The 27,060-nt window shown below is 44.3% G+C and overlaps 1 protein-coding gene across 1 annotated transcript; it reads right to left on the bottom strand.

Annotated features, from left to right (window-relative positions):
- Positions 1–2,606: 2,606 nt before the first annotated feature.
- On the bottom strand, positions 2,607–27,060 carry LOC110090053 (cytochrome P450 2J2). Its single transcript, XM_072996300.2, has 9 exons — positions 26,893–27,060; positions 19,117–19,279; positions 17,859–18,008; positions 15,456–15,616; positions 12,246–12,422; positions 9,494–9,635; positions 8,358–8,545; positions 5,378–5,519; positions 2,607–3,474 (listed from the first exon to the last, which is right to left on the bottom strand). The coding sequence occupies exons 1-9, from the start codon at positions 27,058–27,060 to the stop codon at positions 3,284–3,286; spliced, it is 1,482 nt and encodes a 493-aa protein (XP_072852401.2). The 3' UTR covers positions 2,607–3,283.

Genomic DNA, 27,060 nt, shown 5'->3' with positions numbered 1-27,060 from the left:
GGAAGTGATAAGTAAAAAAACCAAAAAACTAGATTTGCTTTGGAACAAGGAAAGATTCATTGCCAGAAAGCCAGGCCTGCTTCCTCCACCCATCTGCCCACCTACCCGCTGAGTGGCGGGATCATGCGCAGAGGCAGGGGGCCTGGTTTCCCTGCAAGGAGCCAGGCCTGTTGCCTCTAAGGGTGGTGGAGATGCTGTCAGTGGTAAGACCAGGTTCGGAGGTGGTGGGGGCACTGGGAAGGGGGCAGGCGGGCATCCAATTGGCAAAGCAAAATGAAGCACCAAGTATATGTGGGGAGGGAAGTTCGGTGTTTCGCTTTGCTTCATCACAATGGGATCCCTGAGCGGGTGGGTTGTGAACCAAACCTCGAACCAGCCCGGTTGTTCCAGTTCGTGGCTCAGTTCATGCCCATCTCTTACAATCCCACAGGAAATAACATATGATGGCTTTTAGTAGTTCATGGGGGCCAACATCGGTCTGAAGCAAACATTGTTGTAGAAACCAAGGGGGAGGATCCTTTTGCTTGTGCTTCCCAAGGGCTGCTATACCGACACAAAACATACAGAGAAGAATTACTAGGCACATAAGTATTATGAGGCCAAGGAGAATCTTGTTGTTACTATTGGCAACAGAACAAAAATAATAGCAATATTCCGCTGCCCTTGCATTCGATGGGAAGGTACATGAGATAGGATATAATCCCATCTATATCTTCAGTCAGAGATTATAGGAAGATTAGCCTTGCCTGGCTCATATTACCATCAGAGAGAGTGAGTTGGGCAGGGAGGGTTGTAGATATAAGTTACATCCAAGTTTTGTTTGCACAATTCACACAACCATGTTGCTGGACCCAGGTTTACCCGTTTTGAGTGGAGTGGCCCGGCTAATCTATTGCCGCAAAAATGAGGACCCTTGTGGCCCGTGAAAGAAGGGGGCAGGTAGGAGGAGGATGAAGGATATGTTAAACTGGAGTTGAAACCACTAAAACAAAACACCAATTCCCACGGGAATCTCTTGGCATGAAATACCCACAAGAAATGGAAGAACGGAGGGGACTGTTACTTACAGCAGTGGCCCCCAACCTTGGGCCTCCAGATGTTTTTGGACTACAACTCCCAGAAGTCTTCTCCACCAACTCTGCTGGCTAGGATTTCTGGGAGTTGAAGTCCAAGAACATCTGGAGGCCCAAGGTTGGGGACCGCTGACTTGCAGCACCCATCTGTATCATAGAGAGGACAGCCAGTTGGTGAACCAGAGTGTCTCCACTCATTCCCAAGGCAAAGGCCAGAGACCGTTTGCTGCAGCACCATCAGAGATTTCTGAGGGGCTGGTTACCAAGGTAACAGCATTTTCATTAATTTTAGTGGTGAAATGTTGGTAATAGCGACAAAGGGGAACATTAATAGCCACAAAACCGACCTGAGGCCACAACTGACCTAGAAAACAAATGTTGCTTCTCCTTGACTTAAAGTATTATACAATGAGGGTGGGGGGTTGCTTTTATGCTCCCCATTGGCTACAAAGCCATAACAGGCACAACTATGGCTGACCTGCTTTATTTCTGTCCCTGAGGGCATCTGAATGACTTTGGAGCATTGTATTAGCTATATGAGTGGAGTGTATAAATCACGTTTCTTTTGTGATTCCTAGTATATAGTCATGCTCGGTTGACTAAATTTGCACAATTTGAAGCTAATATGTCCAAGTTCTTTCTCTTGCTCATCTTTTCATTGGAATCTAAGCAACATCTCTGGGGGCTAAACTCCATGAGAGGTAGTGGTTCCCAGCTTTGGGTAATCCAGGTGTTTTTGGACTACAACTCCCAGAAATCCTGGCCGGCACAGCGGGTGGTGAAGGCTTCTAGGAATTGCAGCCCAAGAACAAGATTGGGAACCACTGATGTAAGGCATTAATAATAACTGTGTGTCATCCAGTCAATCTTGACCGATGGCGACCTTTTTCCAGGCTTTCTAGATAGATCAAGAATACACAGAACTGGTTTGCCATTCCCTTCTTTGGAGGGTGTTCTGGGAGTGTACAGCTTGCCCAAGTCTGCACAGGCTGGCTTTTATGGGATGCACGGTGGGGAACTGAACTCTCAACTGGATGCCTAAACCACTGAGCTATCCAACCAGCTAGAGAAAGTAAAGTATTGCAGTGTGAAGTTCAATGCGCCTACACAATTCATCATTAATTAAAGAATGCACAATACACTGTAAATTGGGGGGGGGGGGAGGGACCCAAAGGGTTTATTAAAGAAAAATATTGTTTTTGTCTTTGAAAAGTACATAATTCATGCATCCTGAGAATTCTAAAGTGATAATAATAATAATAATTGTGTGCTGTCAAGTCAATTCTGATTTATGGCGATTGTTCTCAGGGTTTTCCAGAGAAGGAATACTCAGAATTGGTTTCCTATCCCTTCTTATGGGGTGCCCTGGGACTGTGCAGCTTGCCCAAGGCCCCCCTGGCTGGCTCTTCTGGGATGCACCATGGGGGATAGAATTCCCAGCCTCTGGCTCCACAGCCAGAGACCTAACTCATCCAGCCAGCTTCACTAGGCCAGTAGGACAAATTACATTTGTAATGTGTAGTTTGTATAATTTAATTGTAAACTGCCCAGAGAGTGCTTGAAGCGCTATGGGGCGGCATATAAGCAGCACGCTTTGCTTTGCTTTGCTTTTTACATTTGCCAGGAGATCATGATGGATTTATTGCAGTCCCATACTTGTTTACAGGGATGTCGTGGCCACAGAAGCCTTTGTACTGCAAGGTCAGAAGACCAGCCATCGTAAGATCGAATCCACACGGCGGAGTGAGCTCCCGTCATTTGTCCCAGCTCCTGCCAACCTAGCCGTCTGAAAGCATGTAAAAATGCAAGCAGATAAATAGGTACCACCTCGGTGGGAAGGTGACGGCATTCCGTGTCTAGTCGTGCTGGCCACGTGACCACGGAAACTGTCTTCGGACAAAACGCTGCCTCTACGGGGATGAGCACCGCCCCCTAGAGTTGGACATGACTGGACTCAATGTCAAGAGGAACCTTTACCTATACTTGTTTACTCTGAGTAAACCCATCTAGGCTCAATGTAGCTTAATTCTGGGTCACTATGTAAAGGATTTCTTCCTCAGTTTCAATACAATCTGTCTGAACTTCTAAAGAATCTGGAAGTTCTAAAACCAAGCTGGTTGATCAAGTCAAGGCAGGATGCTGGATCCGTTGAAAACAAAGGAGGCAGAAAAATCCGGTTGCTAACAAACCACTTTAATTCACTGTATATATTATGATGCACTGTTGCGGGGAAGAGCACGAATTTTATAAGAATAGGGATGAACTGTTAATCCTATGATACATTTTTCGCTGAGTCGTTTTACTCCTTTGGGCGGCCGAAAATTGAATGATCTCATCAAGATGGTGAACAAAATGAACAGTTCGATCTTTGCCATCTCTGCCCCAACACATAGCCGAGCCCCTGGGGAGAAAAAAGAGAGTAGGAATTAAGTCATACCATTTATTATTTAGTGCCTCTGCTCAAGTAACCTAGCAATTTTGATCCTAAGAAAGACAGTTGAGCTAAGAAGCGAAGGCCTTGTCTTCCTGCTTCTGGATGTGAACCTTGTAGACTTATTTAAGAATGGCTCAGAAGGGAAGGCATCTGACGCTTCCAAGCCCTGCCTCCTCCGGTGGGCGCCCACTCAGAACCAGCAACCCGGCTTCCCTGCCTTGCCTCCTCCAGGCGCTGCCCACTGGAGGAGGTGGGACTTGGAAGCAACGAACACCCGTTCAGCCAAGAAATGAACCACGCGGTTCGTGCCCAGCTCTCGTCGGGATATAACGAATATTCGTTCATTTTCTCATCTGCAACCAAAAAAAAGGGTCATGATTTTCTGTTGAAAAGAAATAGGCAGTCACTGTGAGATTTTTTTCGCTCAGCATGACAACAACAAAAAATCTTTTTTTAATATGAAAATCTTTTTTTGAAGGTTAAAACATTGCATTTTGCACAAAATACGAGATTTTCTATGCAAAATACAGTTTTGTGCAAAACAACATCCAATTGTTTGCAATGGTTTCCATTAATTGTTTGCAAAAAAAGTTGCCAAAACGCAAAAGAAAGAAAAAACACCAAAAACCCTTGGAATTTTGCCCAGCCGAAAAATAGCTTCTGAGTTTTTTCATTCTTTCTCCTGATAACAGAACAAGCAAATGTTGACATTCCAAGTAACTAATGTACGAGGGAACAACAGACTAGCAGGTAGCCAGGTGGGTTCAGGTATTTTGTTTGCTCTTGATTACCCACTCATCACCCATCAGTCACTTTTTTTTTCTCCTTTCAGGGAATAGCCCTTTGCTTTCTTTTGTCTGCAATGGACGGCAAGCAAAGAGACTTTGGGCTTGGCTAGATGGCTCAACTGGAGCAGGTTTGAGTGGGCTAAATAGGGTCAGCTAAGATGCACAGAGCTGAGGTATGCCATTTGGTGCCATCTTTGTATCCACTTGGCATATGGACCTCAAGCAACCCTATTTGGCCTGCCTCCCTTTCAAGAAAGAAGAAATCTAACAACAACAACAAAATCCCACTCTTTGCCTCCTTCTTTCTCTGCCCCCAGAAGAAGACTAGCTTGGGGTCCGGGGCCATCAATGTCGGGCCCCTGTATCAAGAAGAACTCCTAATCACAAACTTGGGTTTGAATTAAGGAAGGAGAATAAATCTTTCCAAAAGCATTCTGTTTTCCTGTCCTCCTTTGACCTCTACTTCAGCAGCAGTAAATCACAGGTCTCAAACCTATTGGGTTTCTACACTAGCATAATGCAGTTGGCTCAAATTGCCACTAGAGGTGAGCATGAACTGCGGTTCGGCAATTTGGTTCTGTTTGATGTGGCACCTGCAGAGGTTTTCCATAGTTGCTGGATGCTCCCGTCCCCTACCTCCTTTGTGCAGTCGCCCATTCACTTCCCTCCCCTGCCTCCCCATCTCAGTGAGCGGCTGCCAGAGGAGGCAGAGGAGGGAAGTGCATGCTGTGGAGGTAGGGGACGGAAATGTGTGGTGCCCACATAACACCTCTGCAGGTGCCATGCCAAATTGGGTGGAACTGCCGAATTGTGGTTCATGCCCATATGTAATTGCTGCTAGTTAACATGTTAACACAGGTATTTCCTGTTATATGCTAAGTCATGTTACATCACAACTGCCCGCACCAGCAATAGCAGGAACACCAGGAATCTGGCAGGCAACATCTAAGACTGCTGCTTAATGATCATTTCTGAATGCCCCAAACCAAGAGCAAGTATTGTTGTGTCATTTCTCCTTGAAACAATTCTGTAAACCATTTTGTAAAATTTTGTAAATTCAGCTATGCAAATCTCAATAATACCTGCTCCAAATGGCATAAATGCTTCTTTGGTCACAAACTTCCCTGTTTGGTCCAAAAAGTGATGTGGATTGAACTTTTCTGGAGTCTCCCAGTGCTCAGGATCAAAAAGAACTGAGCGCAAATCTGGAGCAATGATGCTTCCCTGCAAGGAAAGAAAACATTAACCTAGAAACACATTGACCTACAAAGACAAAAAAAATTCAATCATATTGCACCTTCATTGGGGGCAGGAAGATAAGATAAAATACACAGACCAACACATATAAAACACAAGGAATTGTATAGCTATAGGTATCGGTATAGGTTACCGGACTGAATTCAAGGTGTTGTATCAAATCTATAAAGTTCTAAATGGCTTGGGTCCAAGCTATCTCAAGAACTGGATCACATCTCATGAGCCTGCTTGAGTGTTAAGATTATCAGGGGAGGCCTTTCTCTCAGTCCCACCACCTTCACAGGGGCATCTGATGGGGATACAAGAGAGGGCCTCCTCTGTGGTGCTCCTTTAGACTCTGGAACTCCCTCCCACTGGAGGCTAGGCTGGCACCATCTTTATTGTCCTTCCTCAAGTAGGTTCTTCAGCCAAGCTTTCTCTTGGGTGACTGGCTGCCTCAGTGGAGGCTTTACATAGATTTTTGTACCTTACTGCTTCAAATGTGTTGTGGTGTTGCTTATGTTTTTTCGATATGGTATCTGTTTGATCCTTTTAAGTACTTGGCGCTGTGGGTTAAACCACAGAAGCCTCTGTGCTGCAAGGTCAGAAGACCAGCCGTCGTAAGATTGAATCCATGCGATGGAGTGAGGTCTCCTCGCTTGTTGCAGCTCCTGCCAACCTAGCCGTTCGAAAGCATGCAAAATGCAAAATGCGAGTAGATAAATAGGTACCACCATGGTGGGAAGGTAACAGTGTTTTGTGTCTAGTCGCGCTGGCCACGTGACCACAGAAGATTGTCTTCGAACAAATGCTGGTTCTATGGCTTGGAGATGGGGATGAGCACCACCCCCTAGAGTTGTATACGACTGGACAAATTGTCAAGGGGAACCTTTACTTGTATTCACTGTTGTTAGCTTTAATACTGTCTTTTAATCATGTAAGCTGCCTTGGGTCCTTTTAAGGAGAAAGGCGGGGTAAAATTGATTAAATTAATGAATAAAACACATACACATGAGATACCCTCTCAATAAAAGAATGATGTCAGCTTGTCATTGCATGTGATTTTCTTCATCTTTGTAACTTGCGTTAGCTTTCTTTTATAATTGGTCAGCAGAAGGTAAACATGGGCTTGTAAGTCTGATAATTGTAGTAATTATAATCAATAATTATTGAGGCACGTGTCTCTGAGATTCTAGGAGGTGAAACAGGGGAGTCACAGGGAATAAATGTTCCCCTTAACGTTGAGTCTGGCTTTGAGCTTTTTCCAGACATCTCCTCCAATGAAAAGTGCAACATACATGGATAAGACATCAGACTCTTATACCTGAAGTGGACCACGTTCCATGGAAGCTCACATTAAGATACAGCAATTAGTCTTTCATGTGCTACCCTGTCCTTTTTCCTCCCCTTTTAATTTGTTTTGCATTTCTAGCTGAAATGCCTGCATGGACTAACGTGTCTCCAACTCTGAAAATCGATGGATAAAGAATGTTACATAGTTAGAACTGGGAACAAGTACAACCTGCCCTCACCCTGACACAGTGGTCCCCAACCTTGGGCCTCCAGGTGTTCTTGGACTACAACTCCCAGAAGCCTTCACCACCATCTCTGCTGGCCAGGATTTCTGGGAGTTGAAATCCAAGAACATCTGGAGGCCCAAGGTTGGGGACCACTGCCCTAACAAACCCCAAAAGGTAGTAGAGGAGTTCCTGCTATAACCTAGGCCTTGACCAGTCAGGGCAAAATCTAAGAAAGAAAACTCCCAGCCAACACCTGAGTAGGAATAGGAAGCTTGGGCAGAGCTGGGCAGAGCTAAGCCTCAATTTAGATTTCCAATTTAGGAATGCACCACATTTAACTGTTTATCAAGTGTCTGTAAAGAAGGTAGAATTGTGAAGAAGGTGGATCTGTGTCTTTGTAATTGCTCCTTGAACACTGGCCAGATCTTTACGTGGGTGGAGCTGCAACTTCAGAAGCTGCCGTGGTGATCTGATAAGAGGTGGTTTGCATGCAGATGCACATTTGACCCCGCCCTGTGGCATCACCATCTTATCTTCAGCAGGTAGAGTTCTGTATGTGTAAAAGATCCTGGCCAAAAACGTCTTCCTGGGAAGAAGAAACTAAAAATATGTCCCAGTCTGTTTTATTCCTAACCTTCATATTTGGTTTTTAGTCACATCGAATTAATGCTTTTGAATTGTGGTGCTGAAGGAGACTCTTGAAAGTCCCCTGGACTGCAAGGAGAACAAACGTATCTGTTCTGAAGGAAATCAAACCTGAGTGCTCACTGGAAGGACGGATCCTGAAGCTGAGGCTCCAATACATTGGCCATCTCATGAGAAGAGAAGACTCCCTGGAAAAAAGCCTGATGTCGGGAAAGTGTGAAGGCAAGTGGAGAAGGGGATGACAGAGGACAAGATGGTTGGACAGGGTTATGGAAGCGACCAACATGACTTTGACCCAACTCCGGGAGGCAGTGGAAGACAGGAGGGCCTGGCGTGCTCTGGTCCATGGGGTCACGAAGAGTTGGACACGACTTTACGACTAAGCAACAATAAAACATCAAAGAGAAGAGTTGTGTATATCTTCTCTTGGAAGTCAAGGAAGGTTTTGTACTGGGGCCCCTTCATGTTTTGGACACAAAGCCATGTTCTGTAGGTGCATCAGTAAAACTGATGTTTCACCTGCGTGAGTGGCTCATGGACCTATTTAGAAGTTTTTGAGGAGCACCCCGCTGATGTATTCATGAAGTTGCCACTCTTGTCATTCCTGTGACACTCCTTGGTTTTAGAATACATGTGTTTAAGCCACATCAATCTTCTTTACCTTGCGAATGAGATAACCTCCCACAACAACATCCTTCACGCATCGTCTTGGAATCCCAAAGAGTAAAATATATTTGGTACGGATGATCTCGTGCAACACGGCATGAGTGTAGGGCAGTTTCTTCCGATCCTGATAACAGACTGTGGAAGAGGAGCCCAAAACATCATCTATCTCCTTCTGGACTTTTTCTGAGGAAAACAGGAGAAGAGGAAGTTTATTACTGATGAGATGGTTACAACTCGTTGCTTAATCAACTCTACCTCATGCATTGAACTGTAGAGTGGAAAGGATGGCTGGTGGACACACGGGAGGTGGCAGAAGTAGCCTATGAATGCTGAACTCTCCCCTTTTCCTGAGAGAGCTCAGAGTTTGATCCGGGAAAGAAAACGAGATTCTTCTGAATCTCAAATCGAAACGTGAGTCAAGAGGGCTCCCCAAGACATTCCTATAAGTGCCTGTACACTCCAAAACGTATTCCTATAAGTGCCTATACACCCCAAAATATATTCTTTTGCTTTGACACTCACTGAGGGAGGCTCAAACTTTAGCTGAAACTCAAAGCTCTGTTGGCCATTCTACTAGCCATATTCTCTCATCATGGCCTCTTCCAATTTGAAGGGACCCTTGTCCAGCAGGCCAAGGCAAAGAGGCAGTCCCAAAAGCAGCCAAACCAGGGAGATGGACAGGGGACAGATGGTATTGGTCTTCAGTGTGGAAGGGATGGACACTATTGAACTGGCCTTCTCAGCCACACTAGACGCTGTTCCAAGTCTTCCATACAGAGCACGTTACCATAATCTCTTGAGAATGAAGGATGCCTAATCTTGATTCTCCCAATCTAAATAAACTACTGGCCATGACTGATATATCAGTCAGCTACCCAGTATAAAATTACATGCTAACCAAGGGTTGTTCTCTACATGATTTAATGGCCCTTATTTCCATTGAAGGGGACAACAGAGGACGGGATGGTTGGACAGGGTCATCGAAGTGACCAACATGACTTTGACCCAACTCCGGGAGGCAGTGGAAGACAGGAGGGCCTGCCATGCTCTGGTCCATGGGGTCATGAAAAGTCGGACACAACTTAATGACTAAACAACAACAACAAATTCCATTGCAGCAGCTTATCTCACCTTGAATATCCTGATGAGTCACCATAAGAAGCAGGGCCCACTGGAGAGTAGTGGCCGTTGTATCCGTTCCTGCTATAAAGAGGTCAAAAATACTCTGAGCCAGGTTATCTTCATTATAGGTAGAGTTAGGATCGTCCTTGCTCTGTTGTCAAAAAGAAGAAAAGTGGAGTATAAGTTTATAGGCATGTTCCTATTATTCACAGCGCTTATTGGCTTTTCATTTCCATTCTCCACAGATGTGTTGGAGTACAATTCATCTAGCTGGCGAGGGATGAGTCACATATGAGACAGGGAAAGCTAATACAGGCAGTAGCTGGCTGGATAGCTCCTTGAGTTGTGTCTCTGGCTGAAGAGCCAGAGGTTGGGAGTTTGATTCCTAACCAGGCCTCCTGGGATAAGAACCAACTTATGTAGCCTTAGGCAAGCTATGCACCCTCAGAAAGCCACCCCTATAAAGAAAGAAAGAAACAGCAAAACACTTTTGAGTTCTTTATAGCCAGAAAATCCTGGCAAGGGTTGGGATAAATCCGAATCAACTCAGCACCACTTAATTATTAGTCACATAGGCAGCAGACAATGATGGCTGGGTATTATGGATGTTGTGGCTCAACCTATCCGAAGGGTACAAGGTTGTTAAGGGCAGAGGGGGTGTAATTCCAGGTTCCTGAGTCCATTTCACAGTGACTCCTGTCAATATGAACACTTGGGTGGGGAGAAACTGAGGACTCCCACACGGGAGTTGTAATCTAGCAACCACAACCTCCTCAAACTTGCTAAAACAGGAGATACAGTGTGATCCTGGGAATCGTTATAGTGCCTGTTCACATATTCTTATTGCACTTTTATTTCATTGCATGAAAAAAAATCAGACTTTTTTAAAAAAGCCCAGTAGCCACAGAGGATTTGCTTCTAGGCAAGAGAGAACATGACAGGAACTGAGTGGGCTGCTTAAAAAAAGGGAATACAGTTTGAGAAAGTAACTTTTGAGACTACCTCTTCCAGAATCCTCACAGCTAGCATGGCCAGTAAGGCTTGAATCTTAAGAGAAGTTATGAAAGTTCACACTAGGGACATTTCCCTTCCTGCGAAAGACTTAGGAAGAGTTGTTGCAGGAAATGCAACATTCCCAGTTAACTTCCTTAAATTAACTTATTTCAAATTCTAGATTTATTCAAGAATTTTGTGTTCGCAGGTGAGTAAATACATAAAACAAACAGTATAAAGGTTAAGCTGTTTGCCCTTGCAAGTCCCAATGTCCAATTGTTTATAGAAGCTAGGCCTGTTTAGCTCATAAGAGGAAATGTGGCATCCATGTTCTATTTGGGAATGCGTCACATTTTATGTGGCAAAAATTTGCACCAGTATACCCAATTTGCAAATCCTGATAATTGGTAAGATTTATCCTTTTTGCTCCAGCACAGTTTTGCTCTCAGCTTTCTGGGAGGAGTTAATTAGGTATAGATCATTAATTCTACAAAGGTCATTCATCATTCCTGCCAATAGAGCTGGGCAATTTATTGGTCTTAGAGAAAATCAAGCCTGAAGTGCCTCTAGAAGCCAAAAGGATCAAACTGCTGCTGTTATACTTTCAGCACATCAGAAGACCCACTGGAAAAAAGATAAGAATGCTAGGAAAATGGAAAGGATGAAGAACAAGAGGAAGAACAAGAATCAGATGGATTAATTCAATAAAGGAAGCTGCGGCTATTAATGGTAGGACACCTTGGAGGTCACTCATCCATAGGGTCACGGTGGGTCAGAGGTGACACGAGGGCACACAACAACCATGAGAAGTCATTGGAGTTACCCCTTACCCTCCGTTTTCTTATTTAAATGTAATAAATTGTATTTCATTGGTTGGGTTAGGGATGCTGCTTAGTAAATCAGAACAGAATTGCTGCCTCTAATTAGAAACCTTTGTTACAAAGTGCAGGAGGTTTCGAATAAACCTTTAATTTATTTATTTCTGAATATTTTTAACCCACCTTTCTCCTTAAAAGGACCTAAAGTGGCTTACATCATTAAAAAGACCATGTTTAAAAGTTAAAAACAGTAAGTATACAATATATCTGGAATCAATTTCTATCCAACATGTTAGTTACCGTTACGACAAGCATCTCCTTCTCTTCTCCCAGTCAGTCCATCCTCCCCCTTGGGGAATTTGGCCTGAAGGACCAAGGAGAAGTGTGGACGCACGGAAGAAAATGTTACACAGAAATCAAAGTCTGTGGCATGGTGCAGCATCATTCCTGATCTGTAAAGGCACCGGTCTTAGCTGCCAGGTTTCAAGACAAAAATCCAGTTGGATGAAAACCACACATAGCAATTTCGCCTCCCTTCTACAAGTCGCACACCCAGTTTCAAAACCAGTGCAAGATCAGAAACATGAAGAAGAATTTTGCTGGAAGGAGGAAATAAGATTGTTCTTATGCAACTGGCTGAGTCAATGGGATTCTGGTCTGAGCTTTGTAGAGCTTGAGCGATCGTGTGATACAATTAACTCTGACCTTAGACTGGCATGTTTTTTAGAAGTCTAACAGAACAAAGTTTGAGGAAGTCTTGTTACTAGTTCTCCAAACAACACCATTCCATGACAGGAGATATGATTCCTGTCATTTCTTGGACAAGGAATAGCTATATATGGAGACAATCATAGAATCAAATATCGTTTGTCCTGGATTCCTGCCTTGAGCAAGGGGTTGAACTCAATGGCCATAGAGGCCCCTTCCAACTTCATGATTCTATGACTTACCTTCTCTATCTGGAGCAGATAGAAATCAATGATATCTTGAGGTTCATGTAGGTTTTGTTGCTCCTTATGTCTTTCTACTTGCTTCTTTGCAAATGAAAGAAGAGTCTTAGCAGCAGATTTTGCTTTCTGGTGAGGTCCTGGAAGATATTTCATGATACACGGGAAAACTTCATAAACCTACAGGAAAGAGCAAAGGAAATTTCGCCAGTATCAGAAAGAGCCTCTGTGACATGGGGGGTGCCTCACAAATTTCTGTGCTGGTATCAACAGACCCTTCTCATTTCATATTCTCCTTCCCCTCCACAGAATGTCCAAATCTCCCTTTAAGCATCAGTCACAGGGTACAAAAAAAAACATGTCCTGTTAATATGTCAAATCAGGTGACAAGGAATTGCACCATGCAAGTGTGAAGCCAGGTGCTTCTCCACAGCACAACCAACTGTGCAAGTGCTTCAGGGATAGCATTTCTGCCTTGGTGCACGTGCAGCTCCTGTCGGTGCAACCTTAAGTTGCATGCACATAATTGTGCAGTAGGATTCTGGCCAGTGTGTAGACCATCTTTTCAGAAAGAGTTGCTCCTTCAACTGATGAAGGACAACAGTCAAAGTAAGTAAATTTCACCAACTTCTCTTGCATTCAGTGTGCTTTGCTCTCGAATTGGTCTTTAGAAGATAAACATAGGTGTGGTTGTTGTGGGTTTTTCGGGCTCTTTGGCCATGTTCTGAAGGTTGTTCTTCCTAATGTTTCTCCAGTCTCTGTGGCCAGCATCTTCAGAGGACAGCACTCTGTGCTCTGGTGTAGTTGGCTTGGGAGTGGAGTATTTATGGCTGTGAGATAGGCTTTTGTCTTTTTTGTGGATGGGTGATTAGTGTGTCTTGTTGTGGGTGTACTGTTGTGATAAGGAGGAGAGATTATCTGTCACTGTGGTTGATGAGTGTCGTTAGCTGGTCTTTTGTGTGTAGTGATCCCCTGTCCTTGTGGCTGGGCGGAGTTCATTGACCTTTTGCACACTGTATTTTTGAGAGCTGGGAGCCAAGTTTTGTTGAGTTTCAAACTTTCCTCTTTTTTGTTGAAGTTTTGCTGGTGCTTGTGGAGTTCAATGGCTTCCCTGTGCAGTCTGACGTAATGATTGCTGGTGTTGTCCAGTATTTCAGTATTTTGGAATAGAATTTCATGTCCAGTTTGTTTTAGGGCATGTTCAGCTACTGCAGATTTTTCTGGCTGTTTTAGTCTGCAGTGTCTCTTATGTTCTCTGATTCTGGTGTGGATGCTTTGTTTTGTGGTTCCAATATATACCTGGCCACAACTGCAAGGTATCCGGTATACTCCTGAGGTGGTGAGGGGGTCCCTTCTGTCCTTTGCTGACTGTAGCATTTGTTGTATTTTTGTGGTGGGCTTGAATATTGTTTGTAGGTTTTGTTTTTTCAAAAGTTTCCCCATGCGGTCAATGACCCCTTTGATGTATGGCAGAAATACTTTGTTTGTGGGTGGCTGTTTTTCTTCTTCAGTTCGGTGTTGTTTTCTTGGTTTGATGGCTCTTGTGATTTCATTTTTGGAGTAGCCATTTGCCTGTAGGGCCCGATTCAGATGTTTGAGTTCAGTGCAGAGAAATTGAGCGTCATAGTTCCTATTTGCATGGTCTACCAGTGTTTGGATTATGCCTCTTTTTTGCTGTGGGTGGTGGTTCAAGTTTTTGTGTAGGTACCGGTCTGTGTGGGTCAGTTTTCTGTAGACCTTGTGTCCCAGCTGGAGGTCAGTTTTGCATAGGACCATGACATCTAAGAACGGGAGTTGGCCCTCTATTTCTTTTTCCATGGTGAATTGTATATTTGGGTGGTTGCTGTTGAGGTGGTTGAGAAATTCTTCCAATTTTTCTTCACCACGACTCCAAATTGCAAAGGTGTCATCCACATATTGGAACCAGACTGTGGGTGCGAGGGGTGCCTATGACAGGGCAAGTTTTTCAAAATGCTCCATGTAGAAGTTTGCTATAACCGGGCTGAGCGGGCTGCCCATGTCCACTCCATCTGTCTGTTCATAGAATTCATTATCCCACTGGAAATAGCTGGTCATTAGGCAGTGTTGGAAGAGGGCCTTGATGTCTTCTGGAAAGATCTGCTAGATGAGTGTCAGGGTGTCCTTTATCGGTACCTTAGTGAACAGGGATACTACGTCAAAGCTGATCAGTCTGTCCCCAAGGTTGAGGACAGGGGTGCTGATCTTGCTTATTTATTTTATTTATTTATTTATTTACAATATTTTTAGCCACATCATTGTCAGTGGCTTCTGGGCGGCGTACAACATTAAAACTTAAAAACATTAAAAACATTTTAAAAGACAGTATAAAATAGCATATATTAAAATATTTCTTAAAACATTAAAATTAATTAATTAAAATGCTGGGTGAACAGAAAGGTCTTTGCCTGGCGCCGAAAGGCCAAGAGTGTCGGAGCCAGGCGGATCTCTCTAGGGAGGGTGTTCCAAAGTTGGGGGGCAACAACCGAGAAGGCCCTATTCCGACATGCCATCCCCTTCACCTCTTTCAGGGATGGCACCTTCAGAAGGGCCTCCTGGCCTGATCTTAGAGGAGGGGCAGGCACATATGGAAGAAGGTGGTCCTTTAGGTAACCAGGTTACGAAGTGTCCTGAAGAATCTTTGATGAAGGACGAGGTTTGTCCAATGTGGGTCTGTAGGAGAGTGGCTCGGTATTTTGCTAATTCATATGTCGGGGAGCTGATGGCACTTACAATGGGCCTGAGTGGGATTGAGTCCTTGTGGATTTTGGGGAGTCCGTATAGTCTTGGTGGGAGAACTTCTGTCTTGCAGATGCATTGAAGGATGTTGGGGTGCAGTGAGGAAACATGGGTGTCCTCTTTAACTCTGATGGCTGAGCAGGTCTCTGAGAAAAATCCCTTTATGGAGGGATAAATGTATTCATTGTAGGGAACACGTATTCCTTTCAATATCTCATTTTACAATCCCATGAGGGGACAAGCAGCTGTGCCCCTTCAGATGTTGCTGAAGTGAAGCTCCCTTAAGGCCTCACCATTGGCTATACTAGCTAGGGCTGATGGGGACTGTAGTTAAACTGGATTTAGATGGACACATGTCCCCACCTCTGGTGTATGGACACATTATTTAGGCAAATATTTGACCAAGAGATGTCCTTGAATGGATCTCACTGTAACAAAATGAAGAAGTCTACTCACACCATGAAAGAAACTGCCTCCAAATTCTAAAGTAATTCGAATGGCATCCATCAATTCCAAAAATGCTTTGTCTTCCACAGAAAAGCGGCATCCGTAAGCCATAGCACACATTAGGTTGCAAACTGAATTTGTAATGGGTAAAGTAGGATTGAACGGCTGCCCTGCAAATTAAATTTGCGTTATTTCCACTTAACTTGTTCATTTTATCCGTAGAGATGGACACAAACCACCCACATGTCATTAAGTGACTTCAGCAAAGGGACAGCCGGCAAGTCACTTTGATTTGATCCTCTCATCACACATCCCGGAACTGAACCCAAGCAGTGCAATCTTATCCACAACAACAACAAGAACAACAACAACAACAACAACACACAGTGGCTCCTGGCAGGGACCTAAAAATGTGTGGATAGGCATCAATCTGGGCCAGCTGTTTCATGATGTCACCTGAAAAAGAAACGAACCAGCCTATCCCTGCCCATTTGATCAAAACCACTGTTTTATTTTAGTGTGGGTAGGATCACTCTGTTTTAATTCAATTTCCAGCATGAGTGATCACTGATACTAGAACAAAGAGTCACTGTTCCCCTTTAAAATTCAGTGCTATGTCACTTGGGTGGCAAGTCAATTAAATGATATGTTATTTGCCAGTGTACCGTGTTTCCCCCAAAATAAGACAAGGTCTTATATTAATATTTGCTCCAAAAATGCATTAGGGCTTATTTTCAGGTGATGTTTTTTTTTCCATGTACAACAATCTCCATTTATTCAAATGCAGTCCTGTCATCTTCTTCTGGTTGCTGTGCAATGGTGGAGGGTGGGGTTTCACTTAACTAGGGCTTATTTTTGGGGTAGGGCTTATATTACGAGGGACGTGGTGGTGGGGCGGGTTAAACCGCAGAAGCCTCTGGGCTGCAAGGTCAGAAGACCAGCCATCATAAGATCGAATCTATGCGACCAAGTGAGCTCCCATCGCTTGTCCCAGCTCCTGCCAACCTAGCCATTCAAAAGCATGTAAAAATGCGAGTAGATAAATAGGTCCCAGTTCGGTAGGAAGGTAACAGCATTCTGTGTCTAGTCACATTGGTCATGTGACCACAGAAACTGTCTTTGGACAAACACTGGCTCTACAGCTTGGAAACGGGAATGAACACCACGCTCTAGAGTCGGACACGACTGGACTAAATGTCAAGGGGAACCTTTACCTTTACCTTATATTACGAGCATCCTGAAAAATCATACTAGGGCTTATTTTCATGTTAGGTGCTATTTTGGGGGAAACAAGGTATAGAAAACTAATTCCAGCTTTCTCCTGTGCCCTGCACAAGGGCAACAAGATATGCAAGATGCAAGTTCCCCCCCCCCCACTTTACAATCCAGCACTGTTTCACTTAGGTAGAAAGCTCATGCAGTAATATGTCACAATTTAAAAAAATTTCCAGCTTTCCCCCAGTCCTACTGGAGGGAACGACAGGAGAGGATAGTAAGGCATAGACGCTCAGAAAGAGGATGGGCTAAATTGGTCGCTGTAACGTGCGGGGTGGATTCCTGTGCTAAAACCACCCGATCCTTCCACGTGGACACAAGGAGCATTCTAAATCTTACACTGCTCTTCCAAATGATCTATTTAGACTGACTTCAGCCTGGGATACCCTCACTGTCTGGTTCCATTGATAGCTGAGCAAAGTAATAACTTTGGGTTATTACTTTATTTCTACACCTAGATGACTGAATGAAGAGTGGGAGCCTTCCGTAATGGGCCAGGTTTTTCTCCTCCTTGCTGTTTTCTACTCTTAGATCCTGCCTCGCTCATCATGCTAGATGCTGTTTAACCCTGTGTCCAGTCCCAATCACCAGCCCATACTCGTTAAAATTGGGATTGCCACCTACACCACCTAATCCAGGACAAAACTCCACTTTCTACTTGCTCCAAAGAGTAATGGAGCAGCAAAGGGTACTCCAGGATACAGTACTGAACATTGCCACCAGCATGGCTGCTTCTCTGGGCAGAGAAGAATGGGAGATGATGAGTCAAGTGGCCTATGTCTTCCAAAGAGTTCAACACACATGTGATTCTTTCGGGGATTGGGAGCCATCTGCTGGCAAAGAGGAAGAATTACATTTGACACAATCAAGAACAATTACGTTTTGCCCTTAAAATGGCACCCACAGACAGTTTTGTGTCTGAAGAGGAGCTCATCTTGAGGAGAGGTAGTGGGCTATTTGACCTAATAGATAAGTCTACACAGACTGGTAGGACGGAACATCTCTGGGGATAATATGGCACTGAAAGCTTCCACACTGGAGAAACCAATATTCAATTTCGGTGACGGATACAGGAGTGGATAAGGGCACATAAAGATTACTGCAGACTGAGAAATATGGGAGCATCATCTTACATACCTTTTGCACGTGTAAAAACCTCCACAAGCTGTTGACCTTCATCTTCTACCAGATGCTCCATGCCTTTCTTCCCAAGTCCCAGCTTCCGCATGGCAGCGACAGCAAACCGCCTCTGTTGCTTCCAGGTGTGACCGTTTGAAAATACAATACCTGAAAGACCATCAGGAATGATAGAGAAATTCAGTCAGATGGATCGGGATCACAAATCTTAGGCTACTTGTCTAGAAAAATAACCATGCAGTTGATGACAATGGTTTCAAAAAAACCCCAGCACTGCTAGACTGATACAAAATTAATCTCTGTATAACACATTGGCTGGAATCCTGTTGCCAAAAGTGGCATGGGAATTTGTGGGGTATGATTGATTATGTCATCTCTCTCTCTCTCTCTCTCTCTCTCTCTTTTTCTCCTTTCCGTGTTTTTGTAGATACTTCAGACAGATGATTACAGATTTCAGTGGTAACGAGTTAAATCCAACTGGCAGCACCAGAAATGGGGACGACTCACCATTTATCCTGCATTAAGAGAATCCAGGCTGCCCTTTGCAAAGATGGCGGCTGCAGCTTCCCTACCCTAAATGAAGCCGCAGTCGCCATCTTAGTAAAGGGCAGCCGTCTCTCTTTTTACATGCGTGGCTGGGATGCCAGAAGCAGACCTCGGCAGCTGCCGTTAAGGTAAGGGGGTATCAGTGGGGGTGGGGTAGGGCTAAGGTAGGGAAAGGGGTGGGGGTGATCTGTGGGTTTGGGTTGCTGTGGGGGGAGTGGCTGCCTGTCTGCCACAAATCAGCTCATCAGGGGCTGGTAGGCAGAAAGGTTGTTGTTGTTATTGTTTTTAAATACAAAGGATGAATAAAAACGGGTCAATATTCATCCCTTCCTATTCATGGGGGTCCCTGGAACCCATGAATATGAAGGGATGGATATTTAACAAATCAGCTATTTTCATTTAAAAAAGCCATGGGTGTTGTCCACAGACTCCCCATTGATATGCAAAGCTTGGCATCCTTTTTCCTGCTGGCAACATGGACATATTGTGCAGCAATACTGGGACATTTCCTAGCATTTTTGAATCATGGATAAAGAAGCACAATATCCCACATGCATAAATTGGAGAGTTTGTTATTTTTTTTAAAGAACTGAATTCTACAAATGATTGAAATATTCACAAGAATTCTTGTCGTTCTCTATTGCTTGACATCCCTCTACAATTTCACTTGGGAAAAGCCCGGCCAAACACTGTGGTCCATGCAACAACATACCTCTTTTTTTAACGACAGCTGCAAGAAAGGGCGTCACTGGTCGCTCAGCAAAGTGTTCTGAATGGTCGATCAAGCCTTCCTTCACGGCTTTGAATCCAGATAATATTACAGTATCTAAATAACCTAGCTTTATTGAATAAACGTTTCCGTACTGCTTTGCCATCTGTCGTTCAGGAGAAAATAGGGAAGAAAAATGTTATAGTCAAACAAACCAATTGTTTCAAAGCACAGTGCGGACTTCAGACTTCTTCACCCCTTTGCAGAGTCAGACCATGTTCCACTCTATGCTCTGCCCACCCCAGCCCTCTGGTCTTTCTCTTCCTGTTTAGAACGTTTACTTCTTCCCTTTTTCTTTCTCTTACAGCCTCTCAGTCCATTGCAACCCTTCAGGATCATTGGATTTGTAGTAAAAAAACATGTGGCTATATATAAATAAGATATCACAATGAAGGCTGTTTAGTGACCACAACATCCCTATCTGCATTTCAGCAATTCATGTGCTTTATTACTAGGATCCACCCTCTATCTCTAATGTAACCACATGAGATCTTTAGAGATTAGCTGTCTCATGCCAAAGGATTCATTTTCCCGCACTGTATCATATCCTGCTACTCCTGTCCTCTGAAGATGTCGGCCACAGAGACTGGTGAAACATTGGGAAGAACAACCTTCAGAACACGGCCAAAGATCCCAAAAAACCCTCAACAACCAACAAAGGAAAACCTTATCTCAATTTTAAAAATGTTGTGTTTGCTCCGTTCAAGAGCAGGGGTAGGGCTCGATTATTCTGAGATTCTATGATTCTATGAAAGCTGGGATCCAGTGGATCTAGAGGCCAAAAGTGGTGAAGGTCCTAACAAGGGCCAAATTGACACAACAGTCCTTTTAATGTGTCCTGTTTCTCCTTTGGCTCACAAACACAATGGGCAGCCACCTTTTATCCTTGCTCGTGATTGTTCTGTTTTGAACACAGCACCACCATTCTAATAATTGAAGTAAAACAAAACCTTAAGACAAACATATTTGCTTCAACCCGACGTTGTGTCTGTAATCCACGAAAGCTCGCCCTGAAATGAATTTGTTAGTCTTAAAACTTTTAGTGGGTGTTCGGCACTTCCACTTTGTTTTTGTCATTGCCGAAACAAATGACTACCTCTCTGGAAACGATTCTGACCATATCCTTCCGAAGAGACACCACAGAAGGGCACTCATTCATTTGTGTCCACCCAGATTCAACGAGAGAGTGATGCATCGGAAGGAAGCGTGCTACCACAATGCCTCTTCCACTGGATTGCATTGACTATGACCACAACTATTTTCTTGTTACACCTGACATTCCACAGTACATGATCTATGTTTAGCTAAGAAGAAATGCTGTAGGCTGGCCGAGGTAAGTCACAACACTGAAGTCTGGCTTAGAACAACAATATTAAGGGGGGAAACAGAAGGCAACGTTAAGGCTGCCATGTGCAACACTACAGAAGGAAGGAAGGAAGGAAGGAAGGAAGGAAGGAAGGAAGGAAGGAAGGAAGGAAGGAAGGAAGGAAGGAAGGAAGGAAGGAAGGAAGGAAGGAAGGAAGGAAGGAAGGAAGGAAGGAAGGAAGGAAGGAGTTGGCACTCCCAAGCCAACTACACCAGAGCACAGAGTTCTGTTCTCTAAAGATGCCGGACACAGAGACTGGCGAAACGTCAGGAAGAACAACCTTCAGAACACGGCCAAAGAGCCCGAAAAACCCACAACAACCAAAGAAAGTACACTTCAATCCTGTGCATCATGAATGGGTATCACCTTGCAAGCATTCAAGACTGCAGTTTAAGTCATTGTTTTGAGTTGGAAGCCACAAGGGCTTTGCTTTTTGACGTTTTGACGGTGTGATTCCCAGAATTTTCCAAGAATTCCAGGAACTGCAGCCTACAATCCCAGATCAGCACATTACAGGATTCACCCCTTTAGAGAAAGGTTTTTGGGGGAGTTATGTATACCATGGCTTCCATAGCTCTAAACACACTCTAACCTTGCCTTGATGGATGGCCTTCAATGGGAACTAGACAAGGGGGATGTGTCCCTCTTGGTTCTGCTGGACCTGTCAGCGGCTTTCGAATAATAAATAAATCAGTAAAATTGCTAAAATGTTTATATTTATCATATTTATATTCCTATTTATACTGATTGCTAGGAGAAGGTGTGATGCCACAGATAATGCTCTCTAAGCGAGATAAGAGTGATTCTACATTCCTTTTGCAAATCAGAAGCCAAAGATATGACGGCAGATCTAATCATCAGACAAACAGCCATAATAAGGCCCTGAATGAAACAAGACCAACAAAACTGCAGCTGAATCATGACAAAGCAGGAGTCTATTTTGGGGGGTGGCTCCTTGACCTAGGAAGAATTGTTCGTCCCATTCTGGGCCATATTTTACTCCTACTACAGGATGTTTACGTTGCTTCTAGATCTGGTTCTCTAGATGCCACCTCTGTGACACAAAGTGCCTTCGCACTACCTGTGAACCTTTCTGAAGCCTTCTGTTCTGCTCGCTGTGATAAACCCGGGGGGAATCCTGCCATGTGCTGTATTTCTAAAGATGGCTCAAAGACTGAAATTGATCAAGAACCAACCCTGTAGACGGTATCTACAGAAGTCTGCCCTGTAAAGTTCAGTATAGTTTCACATTCTAAGTTATAAATGATTGGTTCCACGTTGTGAAAACAATAAACTGAATCTAGGTTTGATAAGAAAGTCATAATTGTTTCTGGATTTTTTTTTCATTCATGCTCTGTCTTTCCACAACAGACTAGCTCTCAAAGCAATTTACGGCCATGATGGAACAATAAAGAAGCCGCAAGAAGAAACAGATTTCAGCCATAAAACCATTCAAAGAAAAGTCAGTTTTAACGATCCACAGGTAGTTAAAACCATTACTATAAACAAGCCGATTTTGTAAGCTACTTGTAAGCGTGCCTGATTATGCAACCAGCTGCCCAACCAGTCCTGAAACCAGAGCGTAACTGAGGTGGCAGAACGGGGTAATAGGGCCACTGCTCTTCCAGAGCTGCAAAATATAAGAAGAAACTGGCCCACACAAAATAGGCTGTCTTCAGCATATCCTTTGAGCCAGGCTCTGCAGGTGTCATAGTATTAAGAGAGCCTTTCCAGAAGATATCAACAGCTGGGCAGGTTCATCAGGAGATAGGATGTCCCTTAGAGCAGTGGTCCCCAACCTTGGGCTTCCAGATGTTCTTGGACTACAACTCCCAGAAGCCTTCACCACCACCCCTGCTGGCCAGGATTTCTGGGAGTTGAAGTCCAAGAACATCTGGAGGCCCAAGGTTGGGGACTACTGCCTTAGAGAGCAAAGCCCCAAGCTCCTTCGGGTTGTAATGGTTAAAGCCAGCACCTTGAATGTAGCAAAATATGCAAGCAAAAACCAATGCTGCTGTTCCAAGACTATAGAATCATAGATCATAAGGTAAAGGTAAAGGTTCCCCTTGACAATTTTTGTCCAGTCGTGTCCGACTCTAGGGGGCGGTGCTCATCCCCGTTTCCAAGCCATAGAGCCAGCGTTTTGTCCAAAGACAATCTTCCGTGGTCACATGGCCAGTGCGACTTAGACACGGAATGCTGTTACCTTCCCACCGAGGTGGTCCCTATTTATCTACTTGCATTTGCATGCTTTCAAACCGCTAGGTTGGCGGGAGCTGAGACAAGCGACGGGCGCTCACTCCGTCGCGTGGATTCGATTTCACGACTGCTGGTCTTCTGACCCTGCAGCACAGGCTTCTGCGGTTTAGCCCGCAGCGCCACCACGTCATAGATCATAGAAACATAGAAAAGTGAAGTTGGAAGGGGCCTACAAAGCCATCCAATCCAATCCCCTGCTCAAGGCAGGAATACAATCAAAGCAGATCTGCCAGGTGATGATCTAAGTTTTTCTTGAATGCCTCCAGTGTTGGAGCACTCACCAACTCCTGAGGTCATGGGTTCTGTTGTCGTACTGCTCTAACAGTTAGGAAGTTTTCCCTGATATTCATCCGAAACCTGGCTTCCTTTAATTTGAGCCCATCACAGTCGTATGATATTGATTAGAGATGGGATATCATCACCACAGGTGGCCGGGCCAATTGGACGTTCCCCCCCAGAACTGGGCTGTCCCCTTACTACTTGCGGCACAGCACAATTGGCCACTGTTACTTGCACCGGGCCAATCACAGAAGTAGCCCTGCCAGGACTTCCCTGCCTCCGTGTGCTGCCAACCCATCTGGCGAGCAGGTAGGATGATGATTCTCTCTCTTCAGCTGCTGAGTGGTCAGCAATGCAGGGAGTTGGGAAGTGCTGGTCAGACTGCTTCCATCATTGGTGCACAATGTGTGAACAATGACGGCCACATGCGCCATGCTGCAAGTGGTAAATTGACAGCCTGGTTCTGAGATAGGGTCCAATCAGCCCAGCCATATGCGGTGGGTATATTCGTATTTGTTTTCCCCAGTAGACGAATACCAAGATCCCATCTCTAATAATGATACTAGGCACCAGCTGGTAGCCTAGTTGTGCCTACTGCACCAAGGTGACCTTCAAGGGGAGCCCCATCTAGAGCAACACTGTTGTAGTACAGCTTGGCTTGCTTGCAGTTCTCTTCCCTGCTCACCTAGAACAGAGGAAGGCTTCTACCCCCCCAACAGGCTCCACATTTTCCAGACATGTTAATGTCCAGTTGAAAACAAGATTGCCTCTATTTTGTGTTTTCATTACCCCCGCTACTGAAGGCATAGCCAGGCTATAGAACTGTGTAAGAGGAGCAGCTCTAAAAGCTAGGAACCTTATGGTCTTGCTTGCTTGCTTGCTTGCTTGCTTGCTTGCCTGCCTGCTTGCCTGCCTGTCTGCCTGCCTGCTTGCTTGCTTGCTTGCTTGTTAGTTTAGGAGAAAAAGTGGCCAAATCAATATGAGAGAAACATGTAGAAATAAAGAGAGGCAATGAAAAATTCAATACAACTAGACACAGAAGTTATTCCAAGGTGGATCAGATGAAACAGGGCCAGATGCAGTTTATGGAATGATCCTTGCATTCACACACAAGGATCAGGTGGGTTTCAGGGCACCGCACCTCAAAGCAACCATATTCAGCCCGTTCCTCCCTCTCAGCCACAATCCTCTCGTGTCTCCCCCTCTATGGGAAGTGGGGGAAAAGCTAGAAGTGTCTGTGTGTGTCTGTGTGTGTGTGTGTCTGTGTGTGTGTGTGAAAGAGAGAGAGAGAGATCATTTCACTGCCTTGTCACTTGAAATGACACAACATTGGATTGTAGAGGAAAGAAGAAAAGGAAAAAGATTCTCCTCTATCTCCACTTCTCTTTCTCCCTCTACGAGGAGCAGGGGAAAGGTGTGGTGGGGTATGTGTGGGCAAATCATTTATTGATAATCATAGAATCACAGAAAAGTGAAGTTGGAAGGGGCCTACAAGGCCATCAAGTCCAGCCCCCTGCTCAAGGCAGGAATAAGTCCCATCTCACTTCATTGGGTTGGCACCCAAGTGACATAGCGCTGAATTGTTGGAAACAGCTACCAATGCCATTTTAATTCAACACTGGAGACAGGTGGAAACCAAACTAAGAGGGAGCGATCCTACTGACATTTAAAAAGAAAAAAAAGGATACCCACTGTCAAACATCTAGAAAGGAATGGAATAGCCTTGGAAGAGGTTTGGACAGGGTCTCACTTACCAGTACATGGTACAGTCACGAGAAAATAGATTCTACCTAATCCTATCAAAAGAAGTCAAATACATGAGATAAAGGGCCCTCTGATCACACCCTTATACAAGTAAAAGTCACATTCAATACAGGAAGATCATGGAGAACTATAAAGTGATTCTGCCCCCCTCAAAATATTCCAGCTTGTTGTCGTCCAATAAAACTGACGGGCAACAGTGCATTAAGTAGAATATGGGTCATGGGGAGATTAATGAATGGTCAGGAAAATATGCGTTTCTCTGACATTGAGTTCATCGTCATATGCAGAAGAAGGTACACCCTTCCGCACTGGTCAACATATTAGGCTCTCTGATCAAGTCAATGAGAAGGCATGCATCGCTGTGAAAGGAAAGAGTTCTAATTTGGGATGCTGTTAGCAGGGCACTAAATAGGCCTCCATCTCACATGGTGTTTATCAGTGGCATCTCCACTCCACCCTCCTGGAGATCAAAGAAGTTTGCAATCTTTTCTAATAGTACATTCATGATCAAGTCAATTCAGAATCAAATAAAGCCAATTCAGAATCAAATGAATTCAGAATCAAATGAATGTAAAGTGAAAAAACAATGAATGGATCTTGCTTTTTATAGATACCATATTTTTCCATGTATAAGACGCCCCCATGTATAAAACGCCCCCCACTTTTCTAATCCAAAATTAAGAAATCTAAGCGGGGCTTAGCAAGTGCAGGGGGAAAGGGATAAAAGCCCCACAGGATCACTTTGATCCCTGCTTCCCCTCCACTTGTTTTTGTTCTCTCCTCAGCTTACTTCCATGTATAAGACAACCCTCAATTTTTAGTCTAAAGATTTTAGGCAAAAGTATAGTCTTATACGCGGAAAAATACGGTATGTATGTCCCATCTCTAGTGTGTGTGTATCTATATCTACAGTATATCTATATCTACACACTAGAGATGGAATTTTCATATTTGCATCCCTGGAGACATGAATATGAATATTGGCACCATCTTCCTTCCTTCCTTCCTTCCTTCCTTCTTCCCTCCCTCCCCCCTCCTTCCTTCCTTCCTTCCTTCCTTCCTTCCTTCCTTCCTTCCTTCCTTCCTTCCTTCCTTCCTTCCTTCCAGAGCATTGCACCATTTAAAATTATACACATATATGAAATATAGATAAAATTTAAAGTAAAAATTAAAATATTAAGATAATTAGACTGTTTTTGGGCTACTTCAGTATCTTGGCCATTGCTAGATCTTTTATACACGTGATGGGGCATACATTGTATGTCCATAAATGCTGCATTTGATTGAATTTCTCCACAGTCACAGAAACGTTGTCCTGTACCCAAATAGCCCCATTTTACAAGTAAAAGGAGAATAATACTGAGAAGCGACTACTTCATTGTCAAGTCAATTCTGACTTATGGTGACCCTTTCCCAAGAGTTTCCAGGTAGAGAACACACAGAAGTTGTTTCCCCATCCCTTCTTCTGGGGGGCATCCCTGGGACTGTGCAGCTGGCCCAAGGCCACCCAGGCTGGCTCTTCCCCTAGGAGGCCCAGTGAGGAATCAAACCCCCAACCTCTGGCTCCTCATCCAGATACCGGAACCACTGACCATTCCAACCAGCTTTATTGCTGTAGTTACTACAAATTACTAAGATAAAAGTAACTGTTTTTAAAAGGCACACTATACTTCTAGGATGACATGGAGACCGAGAGAGAGCAATTGCATCGAATTTTTTAAAATGAGAACCCCGCACCCAACCTACGCTCCACCTATGAGTCCTACCAGTGCTACCAACTGTTGGATGAGTCAAAGCCAGAGGTTCTGAGTTCGATTCCCCCACTGAACCTCTGTGACAGGGGCTGAATTCGATGACCCATAGGATCTCTTCCAGCTCTGTACTTCTAAGACGACTGTTGTTATTATTGTTGTTATTCACAACTGTCAGCTCATTTAAAAGGACATTGTTATGTACGCAATCCGTCACCCCCCCATTTACACACTCCACAATTAAAAAATCATTTTAAGTTTCTATTCGTAGTAGAAGACTGATCCTTTAGAAAGACAAACCTTGATGAAAGAATCCACATGAAGCATAAACCCAAGCCGCCAAGCGCCTCCGACGAGAGGAAGTTGACAAGGTCCGGGAGGCTCACGTACATGTGTCCGAAGCCCTTTGAGAAAGCGAAAAATCAGGCGCGGAATCAGGGTAATCAAAGATCCAAGTGTCCCCAACAT

Source organism: Pogona vitticeps, chromosome 3 (assembly GCF_051106095.1).
Source record: "Pogona vitticeps strain Pit_001003342236 chromosome 3, PviZW2.1, whole genome shotgun sequence".
Taxonomy (NCBI): Eukaryota; Metazoa; Chordata; class Lepidosauria; order Squamata; family Agamidae; genus Pogona; species Pogona vitticeps.
Note: the sequence above shows the minus strand (reverse complement) of the source record. Positions and strands in the feature narration are given on the sequence as shown.